The 24,574-nt window shown below is 25.7% G+C and overlaps 5 protein-coding genes across 7 annotated transcripts; 2 read left to right on the forward strand and 3 right to left on the reverse strand.

Annotated features, from left to right (window-relative positions):
- Nucleotides 1-502: 502 nt before the first annotated feature.
- On the reverse strand, nt 503-6,384 carry LOC112595810 (centrosomal protein of 135 kDa-like). The gene is made up of 17 exons (XM_025341160.1): nt 6,090-6,384; nt 5,562-5,729; nt 5,300-5,478; nt 5,123-5,228; nt 4,209-4,324; nt 3,969-4,128; nt 3,795-3,890; nt 3,440-3,708; nt 3,216-3,374; nt 2,935-3,143; nt 2,667-2,877; nt 2,345-2,460; nt 2,147-2,272; nt 1,606-1,957; nt 1,155-1,534; nt 664-792; nt 503-542 (listed from the first exon to the last, which is right to left on the reverse strand). The coding sequence occupies exons 1-17, from the start codon at nt 6,382-6,384 to the stop codon at nt 518-520; spliced, it is 3,096 nt and encodes a 1,031-aa protein (XP_025196945.1). The 3' UTR covers nt 503-517.
- A 3,338-nt stretch (nt 6,385-9,722) lies between these two features.
- LOC112596014 (macrophage migration inhibitory factor homolog) lies at nt 9,723-10,601 on the forward strand. Its single transcript, XM_025341452.1, has 4 exons — nt 9,723-9,868; nt 9,944-10,075; nt 10,147-10,319; nt 10,379-10,601. The coding sequence occupies exons 2-4, from the start codon at nt 9,968-9,970 to the stop codon at nt 10,455-10,457; spliced, it is 360 nt and encodes a 119-aa protein (XP_025197237.1). The 5' UTR covers nt 9,723-9,868; nt 9,944-9,967; the 3' UTR covers nt 10,458-10,601.
- A 2,072-nt stretch (nt 10,602-12,673) lies between these two features.
- On the reverse strand, nt 12,674-16,612 carry LOC112595775 (calnexin-like). Of its 2 annotated transcripts, none has more exons than XM_025341089.1 (10): nt 16,440-16,612; nt 16,266-16,346; nt 16,042-16,204; nt 15,126-15,589; nt 14,807-15,072; nt 14,456-14,687; nt 13,720-13,860; nt 13,195-13,317; nt 12,972-13,112; nt 12,674-12,863 (listed from the first exon to the last, which is right to left on the reverse strand). In XM_025341089.1, exons 2-10 carry the CDS (start codon nt 16,338-16,340, stop codon nt 12,786-12,788), a joined length of 1,683 nt encoding a protein of 560 aa, XP_025196874.1. In that variant the 5' UTR covers nt 16,341-16,346; nt 16,440-16,612; the 3' UTR covers nt 12,674-12,785. The 2 variants fall into 2 exon arrangements, with proteins under 2 accessions (XP_025196874.1, XP_025196875.1); XM_025341090.1 differs by having other exon boundaries at nt 16,436-16,612.
- Nucleotides 16,613-16,899: 287 nt separating this feature from the next.
- LOC112595774 (probable splicing factor, arginine/serine-rich 7) lies at nt 16,900-19,276 on the forward strand. Its single transcript, XM_025341088.1, has one exon. It carries the CDS (start codon nt 17,195-17,197, stop codon nt 19,193-19,195), a length of 2,001 nt encoding a protein of 666 aa, XP_025196873.1. The 5' UTR covers nt 16,900-17,194; the 3' UTR covers nt 19,196-19,276.
- Nucleotides 19,277-19,762: 486 nt separating this feature from the next.
- Nucleotides 19,763-24,393, reverse strand: LOC112595933 (DNA-directed RNA polymerases I and III subunit RPAC1). 2 transcript variants are annotated; one of them, XM_025341338.1, is made up of 10 exons: nt 24,310-24,393; nt 24,115-24,226; nt 23,975-24,022; nt 23,781-23,888; nt 23,222-23,354; nt 23,032-23,154; nt 22,766-22,948; nt 22,437-22,556; nt 22,258-22,374; nt 19,763-19,906 (listed from the first exon to the last, which is right to left on the reverse strand). In XM_025341338.1, exons 2-10 carry the CDS (start codon nt 24,154-24,156, stop codon nt 19,788-19,790), a joined length of 993 nt encoding a protein of 330 aa, XP_025197123.1. In that variant the 5' UTR covers nt 24,157-24,226; nt 24,310-24,393; the 3' UTR covers nt 19,763-19,787. The 2 variants fall into 2 exon arrangements, with proteins under 2 accessions (XP_025197123.1, XP_025197124.1); XM_025341339.1 differs by lacking the exon at nt 24,310-24,393 and having other exon boundaries at nt 23,032-23,139; nt 24,115-24,303.
- Between the last annotated feature and the right edge of the window lie 181 nt (nt 24,394-24,574).

Genomic DNA, 24,574 nt, shown 5'->3' on the forward strand with positions numbered 1-24,574 from the left:
AGATTTAAATATCAATATAAACTATACAAAAAAAAAATATTTTTTAAAACAAAATCAAACAATACTTAATAAAAAATTTAAAAATGAAAAATATTTACATGTAACACATATTTATATATAATATACATACATCTTTATACTTAATATATTTTTTTTTCGCTTTCATTATTAATATTTTTTATTCTGTTTTTGTTATCGTTAATCATAATTTTTGGTTTTATTTAATAATATGATTTATTATTATTAAATTATAACTTATGATAAACTTATTTCTTTGGTTTGTCGAAAATTACTAAAACTAAATTCCTCTGTATTTCCAAAAATAAAATTCAAAATTATATATTTCTTATTTAAGTATAATTTATAAGAGTTTACATTCCTCATAATAATTTAAACTAAACTAAATAATACTATACATAATAATTTTATTCATCTTACGAAATTTAAAATTTAAATATAAAATATAAACATAAATTATGTCAAAATAATTAAAATATTTAATGTTATCATGTTGGTATTATAATGTTGTGCTGTGATACTCCCTAAAAATAACATAAATCATATAAATTAATTATAATACTTTAAAAATGATTGATGTTTAATAAATACAATAAATAAAACATTATTTGAAGATGTATAAATATTAAATGATCATATCCATACCTTCTAGCTTGTTCTAACTTTGCTTTTTCAAATTTTACATCGTTAAGCTGTCTTTTTAATGAGCTTATTTCTTTTTCAAAATTTGATATTGTAGAACGACACACAGCTAATTCATTTTTTGTTCTTTCCCTATAATTTTTACAATTATTTAGGAGATGATTTGTAAGTTTATAACAGTTAACATAGTTAATATATCAAAATATTCTTTTTAGAAATCTTCTATTGTTAAGAATACGTGAATAAATAATATTTCAATCAGGGGCTAAAACCAATCTGTAACCATATGAAAAACTATATAAAATGAATATTGGTTTCAACCAATGTTAAACTACAATAATTTACTGAAGCATTATATTTTTTGAAGTGTAAACTTTTTTTATCTCTTGTCACTGTTTATAAAAATAATATTTTATCTAGATTATCATAAACTAATATTTCTAAAACACTGGTTTTAAACCCTAGTTACAATACAATTTTTTTTTTATACGTACAGTAACTCTCCAAGATTTTTTGATTTTTGTTCACTATCTTCCAGCCTTTCTTTTAAATCATTTTTGATTATGGTTAATTGCATACATTCTTGTCTAGAATCACTCAATACTGCTTCTATTGTAGTTATCTTTGAACGTTCTCTTTCTAGCTGTGTATTCACCACAGTTAGTTCATCTGCTAATCTCAAACGTTCTTCTTCTGCTTTGTGCTGTAAATTTTCAACATGGCCTAATCGTTCATTTAAATTAAACTTAGCTGAATCTACAGTTGAACATATTTCTCTACACGCATGTAAGTCTAGTTCTAATTTAGAAATACGATCATTTCCAGAAGACAATTGAGATTCTAATGATACTATTTGATGAGTCAGATTAGATATCTAAAAACAAAAACATTTATTTGTACAATTATAATTAACCTTAAGCAGTTTAATTTTTAAGTCAGTTTTACTTGTGACTCATAACTGGATATAATATCTTCTTTGTCTACGAGTTTACGTTCTAAATCAGATAATCTATGTTCTTTTTCTCTAAGAAGTGTCTTAGTAGATTTGGCTTCACTTTCTAGACTATAGTTATTACTTTCTAATTGAGTAGCCTCACAATTTAATGTCTTAAATTGTTCTAATATTTCATCCCTTTCAGATTCTTTTACTTCAAGTATCTCTTCTACTCGTCTTATTTCTAAAACGTATACTTGTAATTGCATTTTCAAATCTTCAGCTTGTTTTTTAGATGCTTCTAATTCAGAACGCAAGACTTTATTATCTTGAACTACCATATCTAAATCATTTTGAAGTCTCCTTAAAATTAAATTAATTGAGATTAATAAAAACAAAAAGTAAATCAATCTATGTACTTAATGATTTAAACAAAAAAGCAAATACATTATTTAACATTTTCATGCATATTATTATTTACAATAAATGGTGATAGCCAAATATAATAAAATATATTGGAGTAACATATTTTATTATTTTATATTAACATACTTCTTTTCTTTTTGATAGCCACTAGAATTACTTTCAAATAATTTATACTCCGCTTTAATATTAGAAAGTTCATTTTTTAAAAGATCACACTTCTTTTCTGTTTCCGATTGAGAACTTAAAGCATCACTGTTGAATATAAATTAATAATATTACAACAAGTTACTCAATTTTGATTAAAAAAATTAAAATCTATTTTACGCAATTTTTTTAGCAGCATCCGTAAGTTTTATATGTAATGATTGAATTTGTTTTTCTTTATCCGTGACTAATGAATCTAGATGAAGAATTCGCTTGTTTTTTTTCTCCAATTCATTCTTAAATTTAAAGTACTTATTATATAAAATATTCAAATTTAAAAAATGTATGCTAAGTAATTATTTAATTTCTATAAAATAATTAAAAATGTGTAACCTTTTATAATGTGATCATGAATCACACTTTATTTGATAGGATACAATCCATTTTAGTTAAAATAAAGTATTTTTAAATTTTTCATCAAGATTAATGTTATTATACTAACTGTTAATGTATCACGTTGATGGTCAATAGCAATTGTGTTGCTATGAGATTTATGTCGTTTTTGTTGTTCATCAATCAATTGATCATTAAGTTTATTATTTATGAGTTTTAATTCTTCTATTCGAACATGTGCACATTCTAATTGTTCTTCAGTAGCATTTTGAGCAAACTGTGTAGATTGCAGTGCTCGTTCAAGACGATCTTGACAACATCTAGTTAACAGTTAGTTTAATATACTTTACAGTACATAAATGTATAGAAAATCTTACTTTTGATCATCCATCATGGCAGAAAGTCTTTTTAATTCTGATTTTAAATGAGAAATCTCTCTAAGATATTTTTCTGACTCACGTTCTTTATTGGCACTTTCCCATGTCAATGATCGTTGTTTTTCAATTAACTGGTGTTTTTCATCTTCCAATTGTTTAACATATTCCCATTCATTGTATTCATTATTCTTTACAAATTCTCTTGTTTTCTATTATAAAAACTTTCTAAGCTAAATAACTAAAATCTAACATCAATAACTTTAATGCCTTATGTCACTTACCCTAAGTTGAGAATTTAAAAACTCAACTTCTTTTTTTAAATCAATTATTTCTTCAGCCAATTTGTCTTTTTCTCTTCTAAGAATTAAAATATTTTGTCTATCTGATCTTTCATACTCTTCACTTTTCATTTCTTCTATTTTTCTTTTAAAATCTAAGATCTAAAAACATTAAGGTTAATAAATTTAACTTTATTAAAAATATGATAAAAAATTTCTTAGATTACTTCTGCATTATGTTGTTTCTTTAAACAATTAATTTCATATAAGTATTCATCTCGTTCTGCTCGTAGTTTACTCACTGCTATTTCTAATTCATTTGACCTCTTCTCATATCTTAATGGATCAAGTTGAGATTTCATTATTTTTTCTAATTTTTTTTCGTAATCTTTTCGTTCTGCATCAAAGGCTTGTTTAAGTTCATCTACTGACACATTGGAACATGTACAACATTTATTTTCTTGCAATGACTTAGTTTTGATATTTTTATCTGATTCTAAGATTAAAAAAATATATATTATAAGTATTTATATATATATATATATATATATATTTATTTTAAAATCAATGTAAGTAACTTACTTGATTTTTGTATATTTTGTTCAAGTTGTGATATTTTTTGTAATAGTAAATGCTTTTCCTCAGATATTTTTTCTATTTCTGACATTAACTCAGTTTCTTTATTTAATAGAAAATAGAATCAATAAATTGTGTTTAACTAATCACTATGAAAATATATTTTTATTTTAAGCTTACCTATATTTTTTGATAAATTTATTTTTTCTAATAACTGTTTTTGATCATTGAGAGACTTTTTAAGTTTATTTTCATATTCAACTATTTCAGATTCCAGAGACTGATTCTTTGTTTTTAGTTCTAACAAACGTGTGTTATTTTCTAATATTACACTTGTGTCCTTAAAATCAAAAAAAAAAAAAAATATATGAACCTTATAAAGTGCTAAAAAATTATACTTAGCAAAGTAAATTTAATTACCTTATCACAATTACAGTGGTTATTAATATATTCACTAAGGGAACGTTGCAGAGATTTTTTTTCTTCAGTTATTCTGGTTAAATGAAACATTGCTTCACTATGATTTGCCAATGCTTCTATATAAATTTTAAAAAAAAAAACAAAAAATAGATTAAATTAACTTCAAATAATCTGTAATTAAAATTTCTCAGTTAAAAAGAGTTTGAAATGGGCAAGAAATTTCTGGCGAGTAAAGGCATACTTATTAATAGAAATTCTCAAGAGACAACAAGCTAATGAGAAAAAGATCACAAAGCATTTCATAACAGAGATGATTTTAATACATTATTAAAAGATTAAAAGAAATTGATACATTGCAATACCTAGAAAAGGTGTTGAATAAAAAGAGGTTAAAGAGCTTACTAAAAACGACAATGGTCCTAAATTGATCATTATACACCTAACCTATAAGAATTTAAAGCTTAATTATTCAAACAATTTTTATTATAAAACGAATGATTCAACAAATAAAATGGTTGATGTGTAGACCACAGAGGGCCAAACTAGATTGTCAAAATATTGCATTTTAATATGATCAATACATAGTTGATCTTTTTTTAGGATGGATTAGTTTAACCAAAACAATGATTAAATAATAAACCTATAAATAAAATAGAAAATGATATTTTTAAAGATTTTAAATTAATTGAAAAAAAATAAATAATTTATTTGTATTCATTATTCAAAATTTATATTCTATAATATGACATATAATGCTATAGTCAAAAAATTGTAACCTATTGTGAACTATTTTAAATCAAAAGATAAAACTATTGAAAATATATTTTATAATTTGGAATTTCACTAAGGCACAAACTGAACTTTCTTTATTCAAAGTTACTTGGACACAAATTATATTAATTTTAATTTATTACCATCCAATTGTCTTCGAAGTACTTCATTATCAGCTCTTAAATCAATAAAAGTATCCGTATCATCTTTTATCATTTGATTTTGTTGTTTAAGTGAATATTTACTGGACTAATACATATACATAATACATATTATATATTTATAATGTTTAATTGTGTTATTAACATAATTAATTTTACCTGAACTTTTGTATCCTTGATATTTTTTTTTAAATGTTCAGTTTCCCTATACAATTCTTTTACTTTTTTTTTTAAAATATCATTTTCTTTATGAATATATTCTTTATTTTCTTCTCCATTTTTATAACTATCTGAATTATCAATTTGTATTAAAGGCCTGAGAGACTTGAAATCTTTACCTGAAATTTTAATAAATATTATTAGTTAAATACAATGCAATAAAAAAATAATTTTTAGCTACAAATAATAATAGAATACATACTTTTAGTTTCAAGTTGTGGTACCAAAAAAAGATTTCCCAATTCTAAAAGTTTTGCGTTTTTTATAATTGCTTCATCTTCTAAATGTAAGACTTTTTTAATAAGTTTTTCATTTTCTTGTTTACATTCTTTTTTTTCACATTCCAAGATCTCAATTTTATTTTCAAGTACTTAAAATAAAAAAATTAATTAGGTTTAAAAACTTAAGAGTGTAAGTATAACAAATTTTATTATTTATGTTATTTTATATAAGCTATAGTAGAACATCTATTTACAAATTGTATTGAATCTCTATGGTTAAAAGTAAGGAAATATTATATATTCTAGCACCTATTCTACCATCCATTTTTATTTTTATATAATAGTTTAGTTTTATTAAAAAATAAATTATAAATTTAAGTACTAATATTTAAAATAACTATTACAGAAATATTATAAATGAGTGAATGAAAAAGACAATAAATGTTATATAGATGTTGCATTAATATAATTTTCAAATAAAATTTAACTAAAAATAATATGGTATTTACTTTTAACATTTTCAAGTTCTTTCTTTAATTTTGATTGCAATTCATTATGCTCTTGGATAAGAGAACAATTATCTCGTAAGTACGGGGCAGATTTTGCTTCTAAATTTCGGGCAACTTCAAGTGTATTTTGAGCTATATTTTTGTACTGTTTCAAACTGTCGGTTGTATGCAATAAGTCTTTTATAAGCTGACTAACAAGATCAATAGAATCAAGTGGCATATATTGTCGATAGCCAAGTGCATCCAATTGATATCTTATTGATTCAAAACGCTCATTTTGTTCAGTTTGATCCATACTTAAAGTTAACTTGTAAATTTAATTAAAATACAAACACAAAATAATTAATGAAGATACTTTTGAGACATTAAAACAAAACAAAATTTTCTAGCATCTTTAAAACTTCAATATTAAAGTTTTTTTAAACATGTAACATGTATTGAAAAATTAAAATATATTTTTTAAATAATTATGTATAGAAATTTTGTAATTTTTACAAATATTAAATCTGTTCACTGTTGTATTCTTGCTCAGCATGTCATGACATTTTTGAATTATTCTGTGATTGAGGTGTCCAACACTCTGACCTGTTCAGTTATAAAACTAACACTTTAAGTTTACGAGACTGATCCATGATCCACGATTAATTTTTCTAAGATGTAAGTTTTAAATTTATTTTTAATGATAACAAAATGACAAAATAACGACTACTTTAATACTGATAATAAGTTGAGATAAGATAATTTAAATTACTGTAAGACCGTAGTGTATTATAGAAACATGAACAATAGAAAATATGGACATATTATAAAATACATAACTATTATTTTTCTTATAATGAAAATAATGTTTGTTTTTTAATATTTACCACTGGGATAGATAAGAAATAAGAATCCAGTGTAGTTATTTTCTTATCATCTCAATCTTGTTTATTATTTAAATGAATACTGAATGATATCAAATTTTTCTTATAGTATCGGAATATGTATGCATTTTTTTAGTTAAATGTACTAAAATTAAAAAAATCAAAATTGGCAAAATAAATTTTACTTTAAAATTGAGTTTCAAAATATTAAAAAAAAAACGTGAAAAGTAGGAAGCCATTCTACTATACGTCTATACAGTTGTAGGTACATAGTTGATAGTTGTTTATAGTGCCTCATTAATAAAGTCACAGTAATGTTGAGTTAAAATTGTATTCAATGAAAAATTATAACATTAAAAAAAAACAAACGATTTTGATATTAGGGAGACATCAACCTTTATTATAACAAGTATATTTTATTATTTTATATTTTTAGATACCTTGACATATTGAAATACCTATATAGATAGCTACTACTATTATTAGTATCACGTGCAGTAGGGTATAGATATTACACAAGGTGTTTTCTACCACGGCAAAATAACAAAAGTGAAACAGTAGAAAATTCAATATAACTTCTCATATTTTCTTCTTCTACTTCTTCTAAACTAGCAATATGCCAATATGAGTTACCGTTAAAAGGAAATCTGTGTAATAAATGTAAATCCAATCAATTTGTGGTGTACATTCAGTAACAATTTAGTAGTAAAATATTTGACAAGCAATACATTTGGCGTAATTACATTCAACAAACATTTTTGAAGCTTCTAGAAATGTAGTATTGTCTTTCCCTATTTTGAAAACTGTAAATAAAGTGTTAGATTTATGCGATTGAGCAAACAGTTTTTCTAATTTTTGCCTACACATACTACTTTTGCAAATTTTTGACCAGATCTGTTTAGTTCTTGTTTAACTTTTTTCATAATAGCTGTGTGTATGCCACCACATAGTCCTCGACAGAGCCTAAAATTTTCTATTTTTTCGTGCTACACACTAATTTTAATTAAACGTTTATATTGAGTGATTTAAAAAGAAAATTTATAATATAGAAAAAATAAACATTATTATTTGCTACACATTTTTGAATTTTGTAGTACACGTTTCATTTTTTGTACTACACAAAGTGTATCGTAGTGCACACAATTTTAGGGCCTGGTCCTCGATGATAGCTATATATGAAGATTTTTTTATACATTTTATTTACAGAAGATTATTATGTTTCATCATTATCACATTACATTATTACCATTAGGCAATAAATTTAAAATTTTAGAGAGGGCAAATACCCCGTCTTACTCCCGTAAAAAATTAAATTTACTTTTCATTTTCTATTTGTTTTTTGTCTCGCCCCTTGTCCAGAGGTCTCCCTTGGTAACATACTTATCTCATCATCCCAGTTGGTTAAATACTTAGACCTAACCTTTGACTGTCGTCTTACCTGGAGACTCCATATCAGAACCAAAAAACTCGCCCTAAATGAACGACTATGCTCAATTAAAACACTATAATACCTATCTGACAAACACACCAAACTAAACAAAACTTCTCATATATAAATCATTAATCAAGCCAACATAGACTTATGGCCTACAACTATGGGGCAAAATAAAAAAAACTAATGTAAATAAAATCTAAACCGTTCAAAATAAAATTTTAAGATTAATCATTAACACCTCACCATATGTCTCCAACTGCACTCTGCACACAGATTTAAATATTAAAACAGTTCACGCTGAAGCAGTAAAATTTTACAGAAGATTCCATAACAGACTTCCATATCATTCTAATTTCCCTATATCCAATTTAGCTTCTCGCACAATTCCAGGCAATCCCTCACGACGACTGAAAATAAGTTGATGTCGAGATTTATTAAACAAATGAATTATAATTTATAAAAAAAAAAAATTAATTAATCAATTAATTAATAATAAACTAATAGGTAAGTAGTGATTTTACTGGATGGCTTCTTCCCTAACGTTTTCATGTACAAAATATCATATCACATATTCTTATTGTGCCAAGGTTACAGATTGTATATTTCTTGTTAAAATAAAAAAAAAAATTTCTATTTGTATATAGACATAATATAGTTTATTTATATTTTGATTCATGCTTAATTTGGATATTTTGTTATTTTTGATCGTCAGATTATAAGCCCATGTGATATTATTTTATATTATTATTATTATTTACTACTTATACACCACGATGTAGAGGAAGAATTCTAAGACGTTTGATTATGTTGAACACAGAGTTTATGATATTATTTAATTTACGGAATATAAGATAACATAGGATCAAAAGATAAAAAAATTAGAATAATAATTGATCCTCAGGATTTAATAGCCCTAGTTTTTACTGAGATTAGGTTCACAACATATTTTGACTATATAGAAATATAACTTAAAGATTCATTGATACATATTACATATCACATACATCATTGGTATATTGTGTTGTATTAATAATTAAAGATTATATTACTGCAAGTAATAATATTATACCTATTAGCTATTGCATCATATTTATTCTGTTTGTCCACAATTTAACATCTACGGAGTATGTGTATGAGTATGGTATAGAGTATAGACACTATAGACTATAGATTAAAATATAAAGTAATAAATATTAAATAGCGTTATTTATATTTAATCGGGTAACGAGTCCCGGCGACTTTGATAACGAAAGATCAAACTATCAAAATTAAACTACCCACCCACTACCCAGCTAATACTGGTTGGTAACTCTTATTATCAATATCACAAAATGTATTCAATTGCTTCAATTTTCAGTCATTCTTCACAGTCTTCACACTAATTATAATAATTATTAAAGGTTCATCGCGATTACTATTTACTGTGCTAACTGCTAGTAGTGTATTAATTAGCTAAGCGCTTAGACAGTTTAACAAATCAGGTAAGCTAGTAAAAGTAAAATCAGTATATACTAATTGATGTGGCTCAGTCATTTATTGTTTTTTAAATATTTTAGAGAATTTTTTTTCAATTTTGCAACATGCCTCATTTTCGTTTAGAAACAAATGTGTCCAAGTCTAAAATAACACCAGAGTTATTGAAAAAGCTTTCAGCAGCTGTGGCTAAAACCCTTGGAAAACCAGAATCAGTAAATACTAATTTAATTTTTATTATTCATTTTTTTTTTTTACTAGTGTAGTTTTTTGTCACCTGTTTTAGTATGTAGTTGTGACTGTTGTGCCAGACCAACTTATGACATGGGGCGGAGATGATAAGCCCTGTGGTACAGCTACGTTAATGAGTATTGGTTGCCTAGGTGTTGAACAGAACAAGAAACATGCTGCTGTATTGTATCCTCTTTTAAAAAAAGAACTAGGCATTCCAGATGACAGGTATGTTTGCTTTATTCATAAGTTATTTTGGTAATGTAATTATTAATTATTGTTTATAGATTATACATAACATTTTCGGACCAAAGTTCATCCAATGTTGGTTATACTGGAACAACCTTTCAAACAATTTTTGGATAATTAATATAAAAAGAATAAAACAATTACACCTCTTATTCAGATTTTTTTTAAATGTCACTGACTTATCATCTATACTTAATCAAATCTTAAAAATATGTTTTAAATTAAGTAAAATAAACAGTAAATGTATTTGTATTTTATTGACTTATGATTTTTTTTTTATTATTTGTCCTTAATAAATCCTTAATGGTTATTAGCAGTATAAAAAATTATTAGGTCTCCTTATTAAAACAATATTTATTCTTTTATCTAATTAATTAAAACTGTTTTATGGGAATAAATATTTATTTAAAAATTCTAGAATTCTAATTCTTTAATTTTACAAATGTTTTCTTTTTCAAATATTTATTATACAATTTGTAAATACATTTTTTACAGTAAATATAAAAGATGAATATATGGCTATATAATTAAAGGAAGCAACTTCACAGAAACAAACAATGATTTTTAGTCATTTAGAAAGTCTTGCAATGTTTCCAGTCTAAACACATCTTCTAGGGTCACTGGTGATATTAAAAGCAGATAAACTTAAGATTTAAGAATTACAGTAATTGAATATGTTTATAGAAAGGTTTGGCATTATTTTGAACTTATAGAATGAAGAAATAATTATGTAGTAGGTATATAGTTATATCAAACGGAAAGGAAATTTAGTTATTTTTTAGAGACATTTGGATTTTTTTTTTATAATTGATGACTTGATTGAATTTTGAAAGTTGTTTACCATATGACCAAATTATTTTGATAGAAATTTATTAAGAAATATTTTATTATTCAGATTGATGTAATGATGTGTATAGAAGTCATTGCAGACGGGATCGATTGTTAAGAGCCATTCACTTAGCATGGATATGGAGAGTCTAGGTCAATCTTTGGTTATAATACTAATATATTGTTTGAGAGGATTAGGTAGATATTAATTTTTTTTTTTTTTTAAGTATGAATATTAATAATCTGAACAAAATGGTGATTTCCAATGTATTTAGAAAAGAATTAATTTTACTATTACATTGTTACTGAATTCTATGTAACTTTGTCTGTGTTTAGTATTTTCTTATTTTTTACTATACAAAATATATAATTATTTAGCTAAAACAATTACACCAGTCTCTAATTATTAGATAACTCATAGTGGAGAATAAGAAATACTTTTAAGTTATGATTGTGTCTACTTATAATTAATGCATAAATATCAACAAAAAAAATAGACTTTAACTTGTTAACATATTTAAGTTATTACTGTCTCTTACATATATGTTTATAAGACCAAATAACTGTTTAAAAAATAATCATTAATATATACTTTAAACTTTAAAGTCCCTCAATTCCATACTATTCATTCATATATCATATCATCATTTTATAAACTTTTACTATATAATATCCATAAATTTGATGATATTTGTTAACATTTTGACTAAGTTTTAATTTTTTTTTATAAATTGTTCAACACAAACACTTATTTAGAAATATAAAATTAACAGAATAGTTATATATCTTCCCAGGATAAGCAAATTTAAGAAGAGTTACACACAAGACTTTTGAGGGAAGAAACCACCTAAAAGTAACAGTATCTGTTTTGAGTATTTTTTTATTTATTTTACATGTTATAATTTGTATATTTTTAAACCTAAATTAGCTTAATTAGAAGTCAGAACACCATCTTTACTTTAGCCATCTTGGTGGATTAACTAATTATAAAAATAAGCATTATAATCCTTAAATAACTATGAAAAATTTATTCTCATTTAAAATACATCAAAGTCAAATATATTAATATTAAATCAGTATTTTTAACCGTTATTCACATTTCATGATTTCAATTATATGAAAATAATAAATGATTATCATTACAAATATTAAGTAGCGCAATTAAATGTGATAAGAAGTAGGTCAACAAGCTATTATTCAATAACAATGAAATTTGTTTTTCCAATAATAACAATTATTCAATCAAACCAATTTATTTAACACATTTGAGATAATATTTTAAAATCAGACACATTAATTTTCTTTATATAATATGTATATATATATCGTATAAAACAAATTATAATTGAACATGAAAGCAATACACATAATTAATGCACAAGTCTATCAAAAGTGTTTCAAAATATAATAATTCAAGTTTTTAACACTAGTACAAAATTATTACAGAAACCTGTAATATAAATATTTGAGTGTAACCTTTTTTTATTTGGTTTTAACATTATCATGACTAATATGTTTAAAAAAAAAAAAAAAATAAATAAATAAAACAAAATACACAATTGTAGGAATACAAACAAAATGACGCTACAAGGGAGAGAAGATAAGTGATAAGCAGATTCAGTCTTTTCTTGTTCTGCGCTTCCTTGGAGAGGATGGTACTTGATCTTCATTAGTTTGATCAGCCTCCACATCAACCTTTATAAATACATATTCATAATATATAATCAAATTATTTCATCAGTTATCAATAATAATAACTTATAACAATTTCATTTATATTATTTAATTTTTAATAGCACATACATTTTCTTCATCATCAGCACTTTTATTATCAACGTCTTCATCTTCTTTTATATCTGTTTCTTGTTCTTCATCAGATGCTTCTGGTTCTACATCAGGTACAGGTTCATCAGTTTTTTTATTCGATTCATTTGCAGATTTTTCCTATGTTAATATGAACAAAATAATTTTAAGTGAATTGAAGGGAACTGAAAAAAAGTAATTTTTATAGTGAAAGAAAAATTACTTTTGATGAAGTGCAGCAGGTAATAACTATTAATACAACAGTCACAGCAATAACTACTACATATACAGCCCACAACCAAGGATTTTCGTTGGTATATCTAATTACAGCTCCAAATACACTCTCCTAATTAAGAAAATATAAATTTGTTAAAATAAAATAAAATAAAATAATTATAACAACAATGGGTATTAAATAAATACAGGTACATCAATAAAAAAAATTTGTAAGTATAAATATAATAAGGTACAATCAGCTATTAATTAGTTACTTATTTAGTAACTAGCTACCTTTAAATATCTTTGTGTTAAATATGATAAATAAATAATCACAGGTATAGAACAATAAATTATATAACATAACCATAATCCAGGCTTATAATTCATATTCTTGAGAGCTCTGCCCCAAAAAGTGCCCTATAATATATATGTAGATATTTTTGTTTGAAAACTATTACTATAATTTTATTTCCGTATTAAAGATCTTAAATTAAAATTTCTTAAGCTATAAAAAAAGATAAAATATTACCGATTCGTGTGATAAATTCTTCTTTTTTAGTAACCATGTTAATTCTGACCATTTTTCAGCATGAACTTCATCATCTGCTATTATGATATTATCAAAATAAATTTTGTCCGAAATAGACCACAATTCAAAACCAACAGCACCCTATAACAATACACTTATCAACATAACATGTACAATGAGTTTTTAACATATTACACAATTTTAATTAATTTAAGTTATAAATTGTATTTTTATTCAATTTATTAGAATTAATATTTCTTTTAATAATGAAATAATCAAAAAAATGTATATATATTTTTTTTATATATTGTAAATCCCCGGTTGCCCTTCTAGATGCTTAAAACGTAAATGGTGCAGAGACCTTTTACACATTGTAATCTAAAAAAAAATATAAAAACAAGTAAATAGATACTAATTTCACAACTTTTAGGTGACTTCTTTATTCAACTTTTATTTTTTGTATACTCATGTTATTTGTCCCTTTTATCATATATACTTATTATGTCATCTGATATAGATTGTATATTTCGACTTGAAAAAAAATAATTTAAAATTATACAAAATCAAAAAAATAAGTATAGAAAGTTTATAAAATAAAAATAATCAGTAAAATAAATCATTCTAAGCCTACTAAAAATTTTTTTTGAAGAATGGTTTTAAATAATATGAATCTCATATAATATAACTCAATTTGAGTTAATTTAACAAATTATTAATACATGAAATAAATACTTACAATAGGTGAAGATTTAAGTGGATTTTTATCATAAAAGTAATCGGGATTATGTATGAGTCGAGGAGTCCATTTTCCACGATAGTTTGGATTGTCTATTAATGGTTGTTTCCATTTGCCTTTGTATTTGGGATTTTTCATTAATGGTCTCGACCAAGGTCCACATCCAGAACGATCTTCACATTTTGGATTATTAATTAAAGGTGGTTCCCATTCTCCATCCATATCATTATCCCTTTAAATTAAATTTATAAAAAAGTCAATATTACTATATTAATATAAAGTTACTTTATTTGACCAAGTACTATTTTAAAATAAATTTAGTCACTAGACAAAATATGAACTGATGTTTACCAATCAGTAGGTTTAACTGCAGCAGTATCAGGTATATGAGTGGGTTCTTCTTCCAACCAATCATCTGGCATAGAAGAGGATTCATCAGGAATACTTTCAGGTTCACTTTCATCCCAATCATCTGGTTTAACAGCACTTTCATCAGGAATTTTACTTCTTTCATCCCAATCTTCAGGTTTTACATCATTTGTATCAACTATCTCTTTTGGTGGAATAATTGGTGGATTAAAATCATCTTCTGATAATAAATCGCCTTCATATTGCAACTAAAAAAAATATATAAATTAAACTCAATAATACAATTTTTATAATAACTTACTTCTTGGTCTAAAAAGAATGAATACGAGTTGTCTGGTTTAACAACTAAGGTAAACAAATGAGGTTGATGGTCAGTAAACACAGACTCTTCTGTTTTTAATTTTAAACAGTGTTTTTCAGTAATTGTATTGTTCCTAGGATTTTTATGTCTAATTATAAAATGCACTTTGGAAGTTGGACCACATTTATCTGGACCAAACATAATTGAATATGGAGTTTTATCATTGAACTGAGTTAAATCCTTAATATGAGGACCTTCAGTAAGCAACTTTAAATATGCTCCACCACAAGTATGTGGTTTTTGAAATGCTACTTCATATTGAATAACTAAAGTTTTTCCACTATCAAACTTGAATGGTTTGTCGAGTTTTGATGATATAGCAGCATGACGACTCTCTGATGCTAAGACTAAACCTCTATCACCTTTTAGTGGGAATCTTTCTAACTCATCAATACTCCATTTACCTAATGATATAAATAGTTACAATGATTAGAAAATACATACAATAAAAAAAAAAAATATCTATAGTTGAATATTTTATTCAATTTTTATAATATTAGAATATTATTTCATAATTGAATAATTTTACTATTAATCCCATTCAATAGTTTTTTTTTAAATTTCATGAAGTATAATTTAAAATACTACTTTCCTGATTAATTTTATCAGTTTTATTAAAAATTTTATTATATGGTTAATTTGATAGGTAAAATTAATAAAAAATAAATAATTTATTAACTTTTCTAGTATTTTAAACTGTGTTATTCATTCCACTATTAGTAGCTTATTAGCTGTCTTGTGATATCTTGTTTTAATTAATGTATGTAAGTACATTTAATATTTAAAATAAATTCTAGAAGTATATGAAAAAATGAAATATAAAATTTATTGACATATTATATAATAAGTGATTTACCATCATACTGAGCTAATTCCTCATCAACATCTGGCTTCTTAGAATTAGATTTGATCCATTTTTTGCCCAATGATGACGGATCGTCAAAATGTTCGGTCAAGTACACGCCTTCTTTTGCTGAAGTTGGGCTAGTGTAAGGCACCGATTCAACACTAACATCACTCTGTAGGAGGGTAGACATATAAGATAAAAAAGTTAAATTGTAGTTGGCAAAAATTGCTTACTGTTGTTTCTTCTTCGCCAAATGCCAATTGCAAGACCAGCACCGTTATGCATGCCAGTAGTTTAATTTTGGCCATTGATATCTGTTCGACACGTACAATATTTTATGAATAAAAAACAATGAAAAATGAATTAAAGGTTAAGAGCTTGACAACCAATAAACAAAACTTACTTACACAGTAATACTTGTCGAGACAAGATGATATTCAATGCAGATACTCAAATGTCAAATACTCAAACCGTATACTCTACTCGGTCTACTCGAATGATAATAAAAAATTATACGTAACTCCACGAATTCAGTAATCTGCGTCAGGGCTTTCGGCAGCATAAAATGACAAGCCAGAAATAATATTACTGAATACTGGACCGGCGTATTAGTGCAGTGCATGCAACTGTGTGTTCAGTGATGAATGACTATGGCGTTGATGATGATTATAATGATGATGATGTTATTGATATTTCCCCCACTTTCCCGCTCATTTTCTAATTTTTTCTAAACCATGTCGAAAATGATTTTGAAATTTATAACCGTATCCCAGAGTCGTGCTTTTCAGGTTTTCTAAAAATTGTTTGATTTTGCCCTTGATACATTAAATATGTTTCTAGTCTGCAAAATTTAAGTAAAATTTTTTAGTAAATGTAAATTTTTAATTTTTTCCGGTGTCGTTCGCTGCTGTTGTCCGCACTGTTCTTGTGACATCATAGGCGTACCACTAACACACCGCGGCTGTTCGGCTGTTTGATTCTCACGTTCAAATACGATTATACTAAACAAATTGTGAATTGTGATTTTTGATCATTCTGCATTCATTACTGCCGACAATATGATCAAAAATAGGCAGCCGTTTCGTGGTGTTTAGAACATGTAGCCGTCAATTTTTCAGCATTTGATACAACTTGTTGTTTGCACAAGCACTCGCAAGTCACAATGACAGCCAGCACGGACACAGCTTCGGCTTTACCCACCACAAAGGTGATACAGGTAACGAACATTGCACCGCAAGCTACCAAAGATCAAATGCAAACATTATTCGGCTGCATTGGCAAGATCGAGGATATCAGACTGTACCCGCAGATACGTGACGTGTCCGTACCCGTCCAATCTCGTATATGTTACGTTAAGTATTTCGACTCCCTGTGCGTAGCCGTCGCTCAACATCTTACTAATACTGTGTTCATTGACCGAGCACTGATTGTCACGCCCTATCAATCATCAGTTGGCGAAATACCGGATGAATACAGGGCGCTAGACATTGCCAATCAAGCAAACATCGTACCTGGATTATATCCTTCTGATCCAAAATTGCCTGCACACGTCGTCAATCAGATTGAAGGAATTCCTCCAAATCAGGTAATAGTCACGAACGATCCGGTATTGGCGTCCAATGGCTTACCACCATACCCACAATTGCCAATCACATATGATTCTAGGCGAATTGAAGAAATTAGACGTACCTTAGTCGCAATTAATGTAGATGAAAATGTGACTGATGAAGAGCTTATAGGTTTTTTCCAAAAAGCTGGTGATGTCAAGTATGTTAGATGGTGTAGTAGAGAAAATGATATCACTCGTTATGCTCTTGTAGAGTACTCTGAACAAGCTAGTGTTATAGCTGGATTAAAACTCAATGGAGTTCAACTTGGATCTCGTCCAGTTCAAGTAACACATGCCACACAAGCAATTGCTAAACCAATGGCCAAAAGTAATGAAGCAGCCCAAAGAGAAATTGAAGAAGCTATGACTCGAGTTAAAGAAGCTCAAAGTTTAATTTCTGCAGCTATTGATCCTGTCATTGGGATCTTATCTAAAGATAAAAAACATGGTCATTCTCACCGTAGATCACGGTCTAGATCGCATGGTAGAAGTCGTCGTAGATCAACATCTAGATCACGTAGAGGACATTCACGTTCTCGTAGGAGACGATCAAGATCACGTTCCAAAAGACGCTCTAGATCAAGAAAAAGATATAGAAGTCGAGATCGACGTTCAAGAGATAGAAAAAGATCACGGTCCAGGAAAAAGTCAAGATCTAGAGATAGAAAACGCAAATCATCGAGAGATAGACGAAGATCAAGATCTAAATCCAAGTCAAGACGTCGCTCGAGATCTAGAAGTCATAAAAAAGATAAGAAATATTCTTCTAAGCGAAAAGAAGATAAATCAGAAAAACGAAAAGAAAAAGATAGAAAAAAAGATAATACTCCTCCTATTGTACCAGAAGTTGAGAAAAAATATAAATCTGCTACACCTGATAAAGAGAAATCTAGGTCAGCAACACCTCCCAGGAGTAATTCTAGAAGCCCTAGATCATCAAGTAAATCACCAAGAAGAAGTAGTTCGTCTGGTAGAGGAAAGGCATCTGAACCAGTCAAAAGTCGTTCGTCTAGTCATATTAGACGTACATTGTCTCCTAAAAGATCTAGGACAAGAACTCCTCTTCGTAAAAGAGTTAGCAGGTCTCCTCGAAGAAGTCGAACACCTAAGAAACGCACTAGGAAATCAAATTCATCTCAAAGACGTACTCGAAAACGTAGTGCAAGTCGACATAAGTCACGTTCGCCTACTGAAAAAAGACATAGACGTAACCGTTCATCCATACGTAGATCTCCATCTCCTAGATCACCTCCACTTAGAAGAGTTACTAGAACTCCATCTAAAAGTCCTCAGTCTCCTGCTAGATCTCTATCTAGGTCACCACCAGTTAGGAGTAAGAGAAGTACATCTGACAACAGAAAAAGGAGTAAGTCAGTAAGCCGAAAAAGAAGCTTGTCAGTAGATAGAAGTAGAAGGAGTATGTCAATTGATCATAAATCTCGATCAGAAAGTAAAAGTAGAAGCCATACTCCTGGTTCAGCAAGGAGTAGGTCACCTGGATGGAGAAAAAGTGAATCAACATCACCACCGCCAAATAGACGGAGTACTTCTTGAACTCCATAATTAAAAAAAAAAAAAATGTACTTGAGAGCATGTACCTACCTATACAATTTATTTTAATAATTCACTTACATTAATAATTAATATGATGTACTTTTGCTTTAATTTAATATAAATATATATATATATATATGTATATGTATTTCATATCTGGTATATATTATATACAATTATATTAAAGTGTTATTTTTATGATTTTTCCTGTCCTGGTTTTACAACAGTAAAGGTACATTACCATGTATACAATACACAAACAATATAGAAATATATTTTAAGTATTTTAAGAAAATAAATCTTTAAATAGAGTAAATAGCTTAAAAAAAATGTATAAATTCACATACGATTTATCACCAACAAAACTTTTAGTGTTCCATTTTAGGAATTTACTAAGTTTATTTAAAAGACTTCAGGTTAAGTATATATAATATATCAATACAGCTAAAATTGCTTAATTCAAGTTCATTCAATCTATAGTGCCATAAAAAACAATGATTCTATCTTTGTAAAAAAAAAAATGTTTTATTTAATATGAAATGTTATTTTTACATTATATATTATATTAAATAATAACATTAAAAACAAAAAATTAGATTTCAGTTTGATTTAATGCTGATTCAGAAGCACTATTAACTTTTCTAATTAAAATATTAAGGGCTTCTAAGAAAATTATGCTTGGATCCATTGCTCCAACTGATTCAATTGTAACTGAAAATGAAGAATAATATTAGTCCATGATCACAATTTAAAAATAGTAATTACATTTAAATAATTGGTATCTAATATTAACACTATTATTTTAAAAACATTAACAATTATTTATAAAAAATTATTAGTGTAATATTAAAAAAATTTGTCACCTCTATTAGTTAGGTTAAATAAAATCTTTAAATACGAAAATATGACTATATTTTTAGGTAGAATTCGAGTTCAAATTTTAATTTATTTTTTTAACTTTTAACAATTTTATTTAAGTAATTAAAAAAAAAATGATAACTATAATGTTAATAAAAATTTTATTAATGGCATCAATAATTTTGACAAAATATATAACATATATATTATTAATTGATTTGTTTTATTGATCTTCAGAGGCATAGCTATAAATTGAAGTCCCTGGGTATCAAGTAAGTGTTAACTCCTATCTATTAATTCGACTGAAATTCTTCAATTTTAAAATTAAAAAAAAAAAAAAAAAAAAAAAAACAAGTTTTTTTATCAATTTATTTAATTTATGCAATTTTACATTACCGTGTGTACTACATCTTACAGTAAAGTCATACACTTATACTGATAAAAAAAGTTTAATATAACTTTTTAATTTAATTTTTTTTTCTTCTAAATTTATTTCAATAAATAATTTAAAAGCTTAGCTTGCTCCATTCTCTAGTGTAAAATATGATAAGTTTTGCATTTTTTTTAGTCTCTATAACACAGTACACAGTGCATTTTAAGACAAATTTTAATTTTTTATAAATACAAATTGTATTTACAAAGGTCAAAAATTCTTCCAAGTCTAGGGCTTGGGGCAGTTCTATGCTTTGCCATCCTGTAGTTACACAAATGCAGATTTTTATCATTACTTATTTGTCCATATAATATCATAAAATTTCAAATAGCTGCATTCACAAATATTAAACTATAACTTTTATTCATGACATTTTCAGATTGTAATTATGTGTGTTAAAATTATTATAGTTAATAAAGTTTGAAAATTTGAGCTTTTTATTTTAACTGGTACCTATCTACATTTGAAAAAATATTTAGTAAAATAATAGTACATAACAATATTTATATGTCATTTTACCAAAAACTGAAATAACTAAACATGATGATATGTTAAATGAAATTGAAATATTACAATGGTTCTTGTTTAAAAATGTAATTAAAGATATATTGACTGAAAGTTTATTAAATACAATGAAAGCTTTATTAACATAACTTTTTATGTAACAAATTAATTTTGTGATATTTTACTATGGAAAATTTAAGATTTATTATATTTTTACATACTTACAGAGTACACAGTTATCCGTTAAACTTATTTAAATAAGTGTGATAATTTTTAAAGTTAGTTATTTGATTGTCTCCAATAATAACAATTATAAAAATTAACAAAATATTCTCATAAAAATATCATACAATTAAAATAAATAAAATAAAAAAAATATTTGTAAATTTTGCTTTCAAAAATAATCAATAAATAATACATAATAATGAAGATTAAATTATCCATAAAAAGTGACATAATTTCTAATCTATTAATCATGAAATTTATGTGCAAATAGAGTTATAGATTAAAACTTACATGAAATATATGTAATTACTCAAAACTAATTGTGTATAAATGATTTAATATTGTATATAAAAAATTAAGGGAGGACCAAGATCAATGTAAATTTTAAAATTCAATAAATATTACTAATATTAATTAATAAATACAGTTGTCTACTTAATTATCTTTAAAAGTTTGAAATTTAAGTATATATATGTTTTAAATTCTTCCTATATATTTCCTAAACTGATATTTTAGATCTTTTATGACAAAAAAATGTTTTGATTTTAACATAAAGATTAATTTTTAGTTAGCAGTTATGAATAAAATACTTTACAAAATATTAGCAAATAACTAAAAATTATGAAAAAATATAATTTTTTATGTTAAATTAGTTATTGAAAGTGCTTTTTTAATATAATTAAAAATTTGTAACTATTTAGTAACTAGAGACTTAAAATTTACTAGGGCTTAAATGATTTACAACATAAATAGTATTTTAATTTGGCTTTTTTGTTTTATCTCACTATTTATTAAAGCTTCTCAATTTTTATAAATTTTTATTCAATTTATATATTTGTGATATAATATAAATGGAATCAGTTTTTTTTTAATGTTGACTGATAAAAAAAATAATAAAATTGCCCATATATTTTTTGGTGATTAGGAAGAGGGAGTGAAAATACAAATTTACCAGGTGTGCCACCAAACCTAACACATTCCTAAATACAAATAAACAAATATTTAAAATTCAAAAGACTTAAAATAATACTAGAAAACTTACATATAAAATGGTCCTGAATTTTAGAAAGTAAAATTTTATTATCAAATTGTTTGTATCTAAATACATTCCTGGAACTATTATCTTTTCGAGAATCTTCTACAAATGCATTAAGGACGCCTAAAGACAACCAATAGAAAAATTTAAAATTAAATTTACATTTAGTTTTTATAAATACATACCTTTAATGCTCTTTAATCCAATGACACCCTTAGGAAAGCATGATTGTAGTAATAGTGCATCATTTCCTTTTATTTCATCAAGTAATTTAATATCTGGCATCATTCTATACCATGCTGTACCTAAACATCAAGATTACAATAAATATATTTTTAATAATTATTTATATTATATATTTGAAAAATAATGTCAACCTTTAGTAATAATTTACATTATGTTAATTACAAAAATAATTATTAGTAAAAACTGCATAGAAATCTAAATAAATTAAAAATAAAAACTTATTTTAAAATGTTCCTATTATATAACTAATAACTCAATAAACACTTACAAACACTTTGAAATTTAGCATGGTCTTTAGGTAACCCTTTAACTGCAAACATTTTAAGTTCAATTTCCTGTCCGGGTCTTAACTTTGAAATAAGAATATCATCACTAATTATTCCAACATCTTTTTCCGTGAAAATATCTTTTTGATTACCCAATGGCAACCATTTTATGTGTTTTGAGTACACTAAAATTGTTTGAAAACTAGAATTCAAGTCACAAAAAAAAAAGAATATGTACAATCATAATAAAAAAAAAAAACATTATTACCGGGAAAACTAATAAATTGTTTGTGAGCTAATGCATCTAAATCCTTTTTTGTACATTTTATTTTCATTTCATAAACTAGACTGTCGTGTTCACTTGGTTCAGAATTTTCTGAAAAAAAAAAGTCTATCTCTAAAATATAGTACAACAAGTTATAATTTAAAAATAAAATAAAAAAAGATCAAAATAATACCATCTTCTTTCATTTTGAACTGCCTAGGATCTGCTTTCAATGGAATTAATCCCAATCGATGAGCAAGTATTTCATCAAGTATATAAGATGTGTTTTGATATATATGTACCTTTTCAATTGCCATACTAGGTACCTAAAAAGAGAAATTGGGGGTTAGAATAAGATCAATAGTTGATTCATGGAAAATATAATATAATATACATTTAACCAATAGTTATTTAAAACTTAAAAACAATAACTTTTTAAAGTAGATATTTTAAGAAAATTATATGTAAGTTATATGCAAGTACTTCATGTAACATTAAAATTGATTGAGTAAAGAAAATTTTTAACTAGTTATCATCTAATAGTATAAACAAAAACAAAAAACAATAATTTAATTTTGATTTTATTAATCATTTAATAAATGCACTTCATTATATAATAATTAATAAGTTCTTAACAAGTCTTTCAAAACTTGTACATAGTACTAGGATACAAAAAGGCTGAAAAGTAATAACCAAAAAAAACAAGAGCCATATAGATAATGATGATATGTTAATATTTATGACTACATTACCTCAGATAAAATAACTCTTCTAAGACTATTAGCCACAGCTACATCAATGCCAACAAGATCAAACTCCAAGTCATTTTCAGAGCGATTAATTATATTTATTTTGAAATTCTAAAACATAAATAGAATAAGTTTTATCAAGTTAAAAAAAAAATAATTTATTCAAATAAGATTTTATAATTAAATAAGGTATTTACCTTTACAAATTCATCGTAGTTATATGGTTTAATTTCATTTCCTAAAGTCTGAAATTAAATTATGTATGTTGTTTAATAATATAATAAATTTATCAACATCATTATTAAATATTATAAATTGAAAAAACAACTTATCCTACCCTTTCAATGGAATATTTGTTCATTATTATTGGATTGTCCATTTTTTGATTGAATCAATTATTAACACTTCTGATGTGAAACCGTGAACTATATAGGACTATACACTAGAACCTAGAACAGAAACCAGTTACAATTTTAAATCCGATCAGAATTCAATGCTACATATGCGTGAATTGCACATGCCCAGTACCCACATTTAGATTTTGAGTCCGTTCGTCCGTTGTCCGTTGTCTTGAATCCAGATTCTGTCATAGATTATAGATATTAGATGATAAAGAAATGGAAGGGATTAATTTAAAATTCAGTGTTGCCATTTGAGCGAAGTTAAAAATTTAACCCGTAACTTTCCAGAAAATGAACGAACTGGACGTGGGACATTATTAATTGTTAGAAATCTATATGGTATATAGTAAATTTAACAGAAATAGTTATAAAATAATTTCAATAATAGAAAATAAA

This window comes from Melanaphis sacchari, unplaced genomic scaffold (genome assembly GCF_002803265.2).
Source record: "Melanaphis sacchari strain LSU unplaced genomic scaffold, SCAv2.0 Contig2_pilon_pilon, whole genome shotgun sequence".
NCBI lineage: Eukaryota > Metazoa > Arthropoda > Insecta > Hemiptera > Aphididae > Melanaphis > Melanaphis sacchari.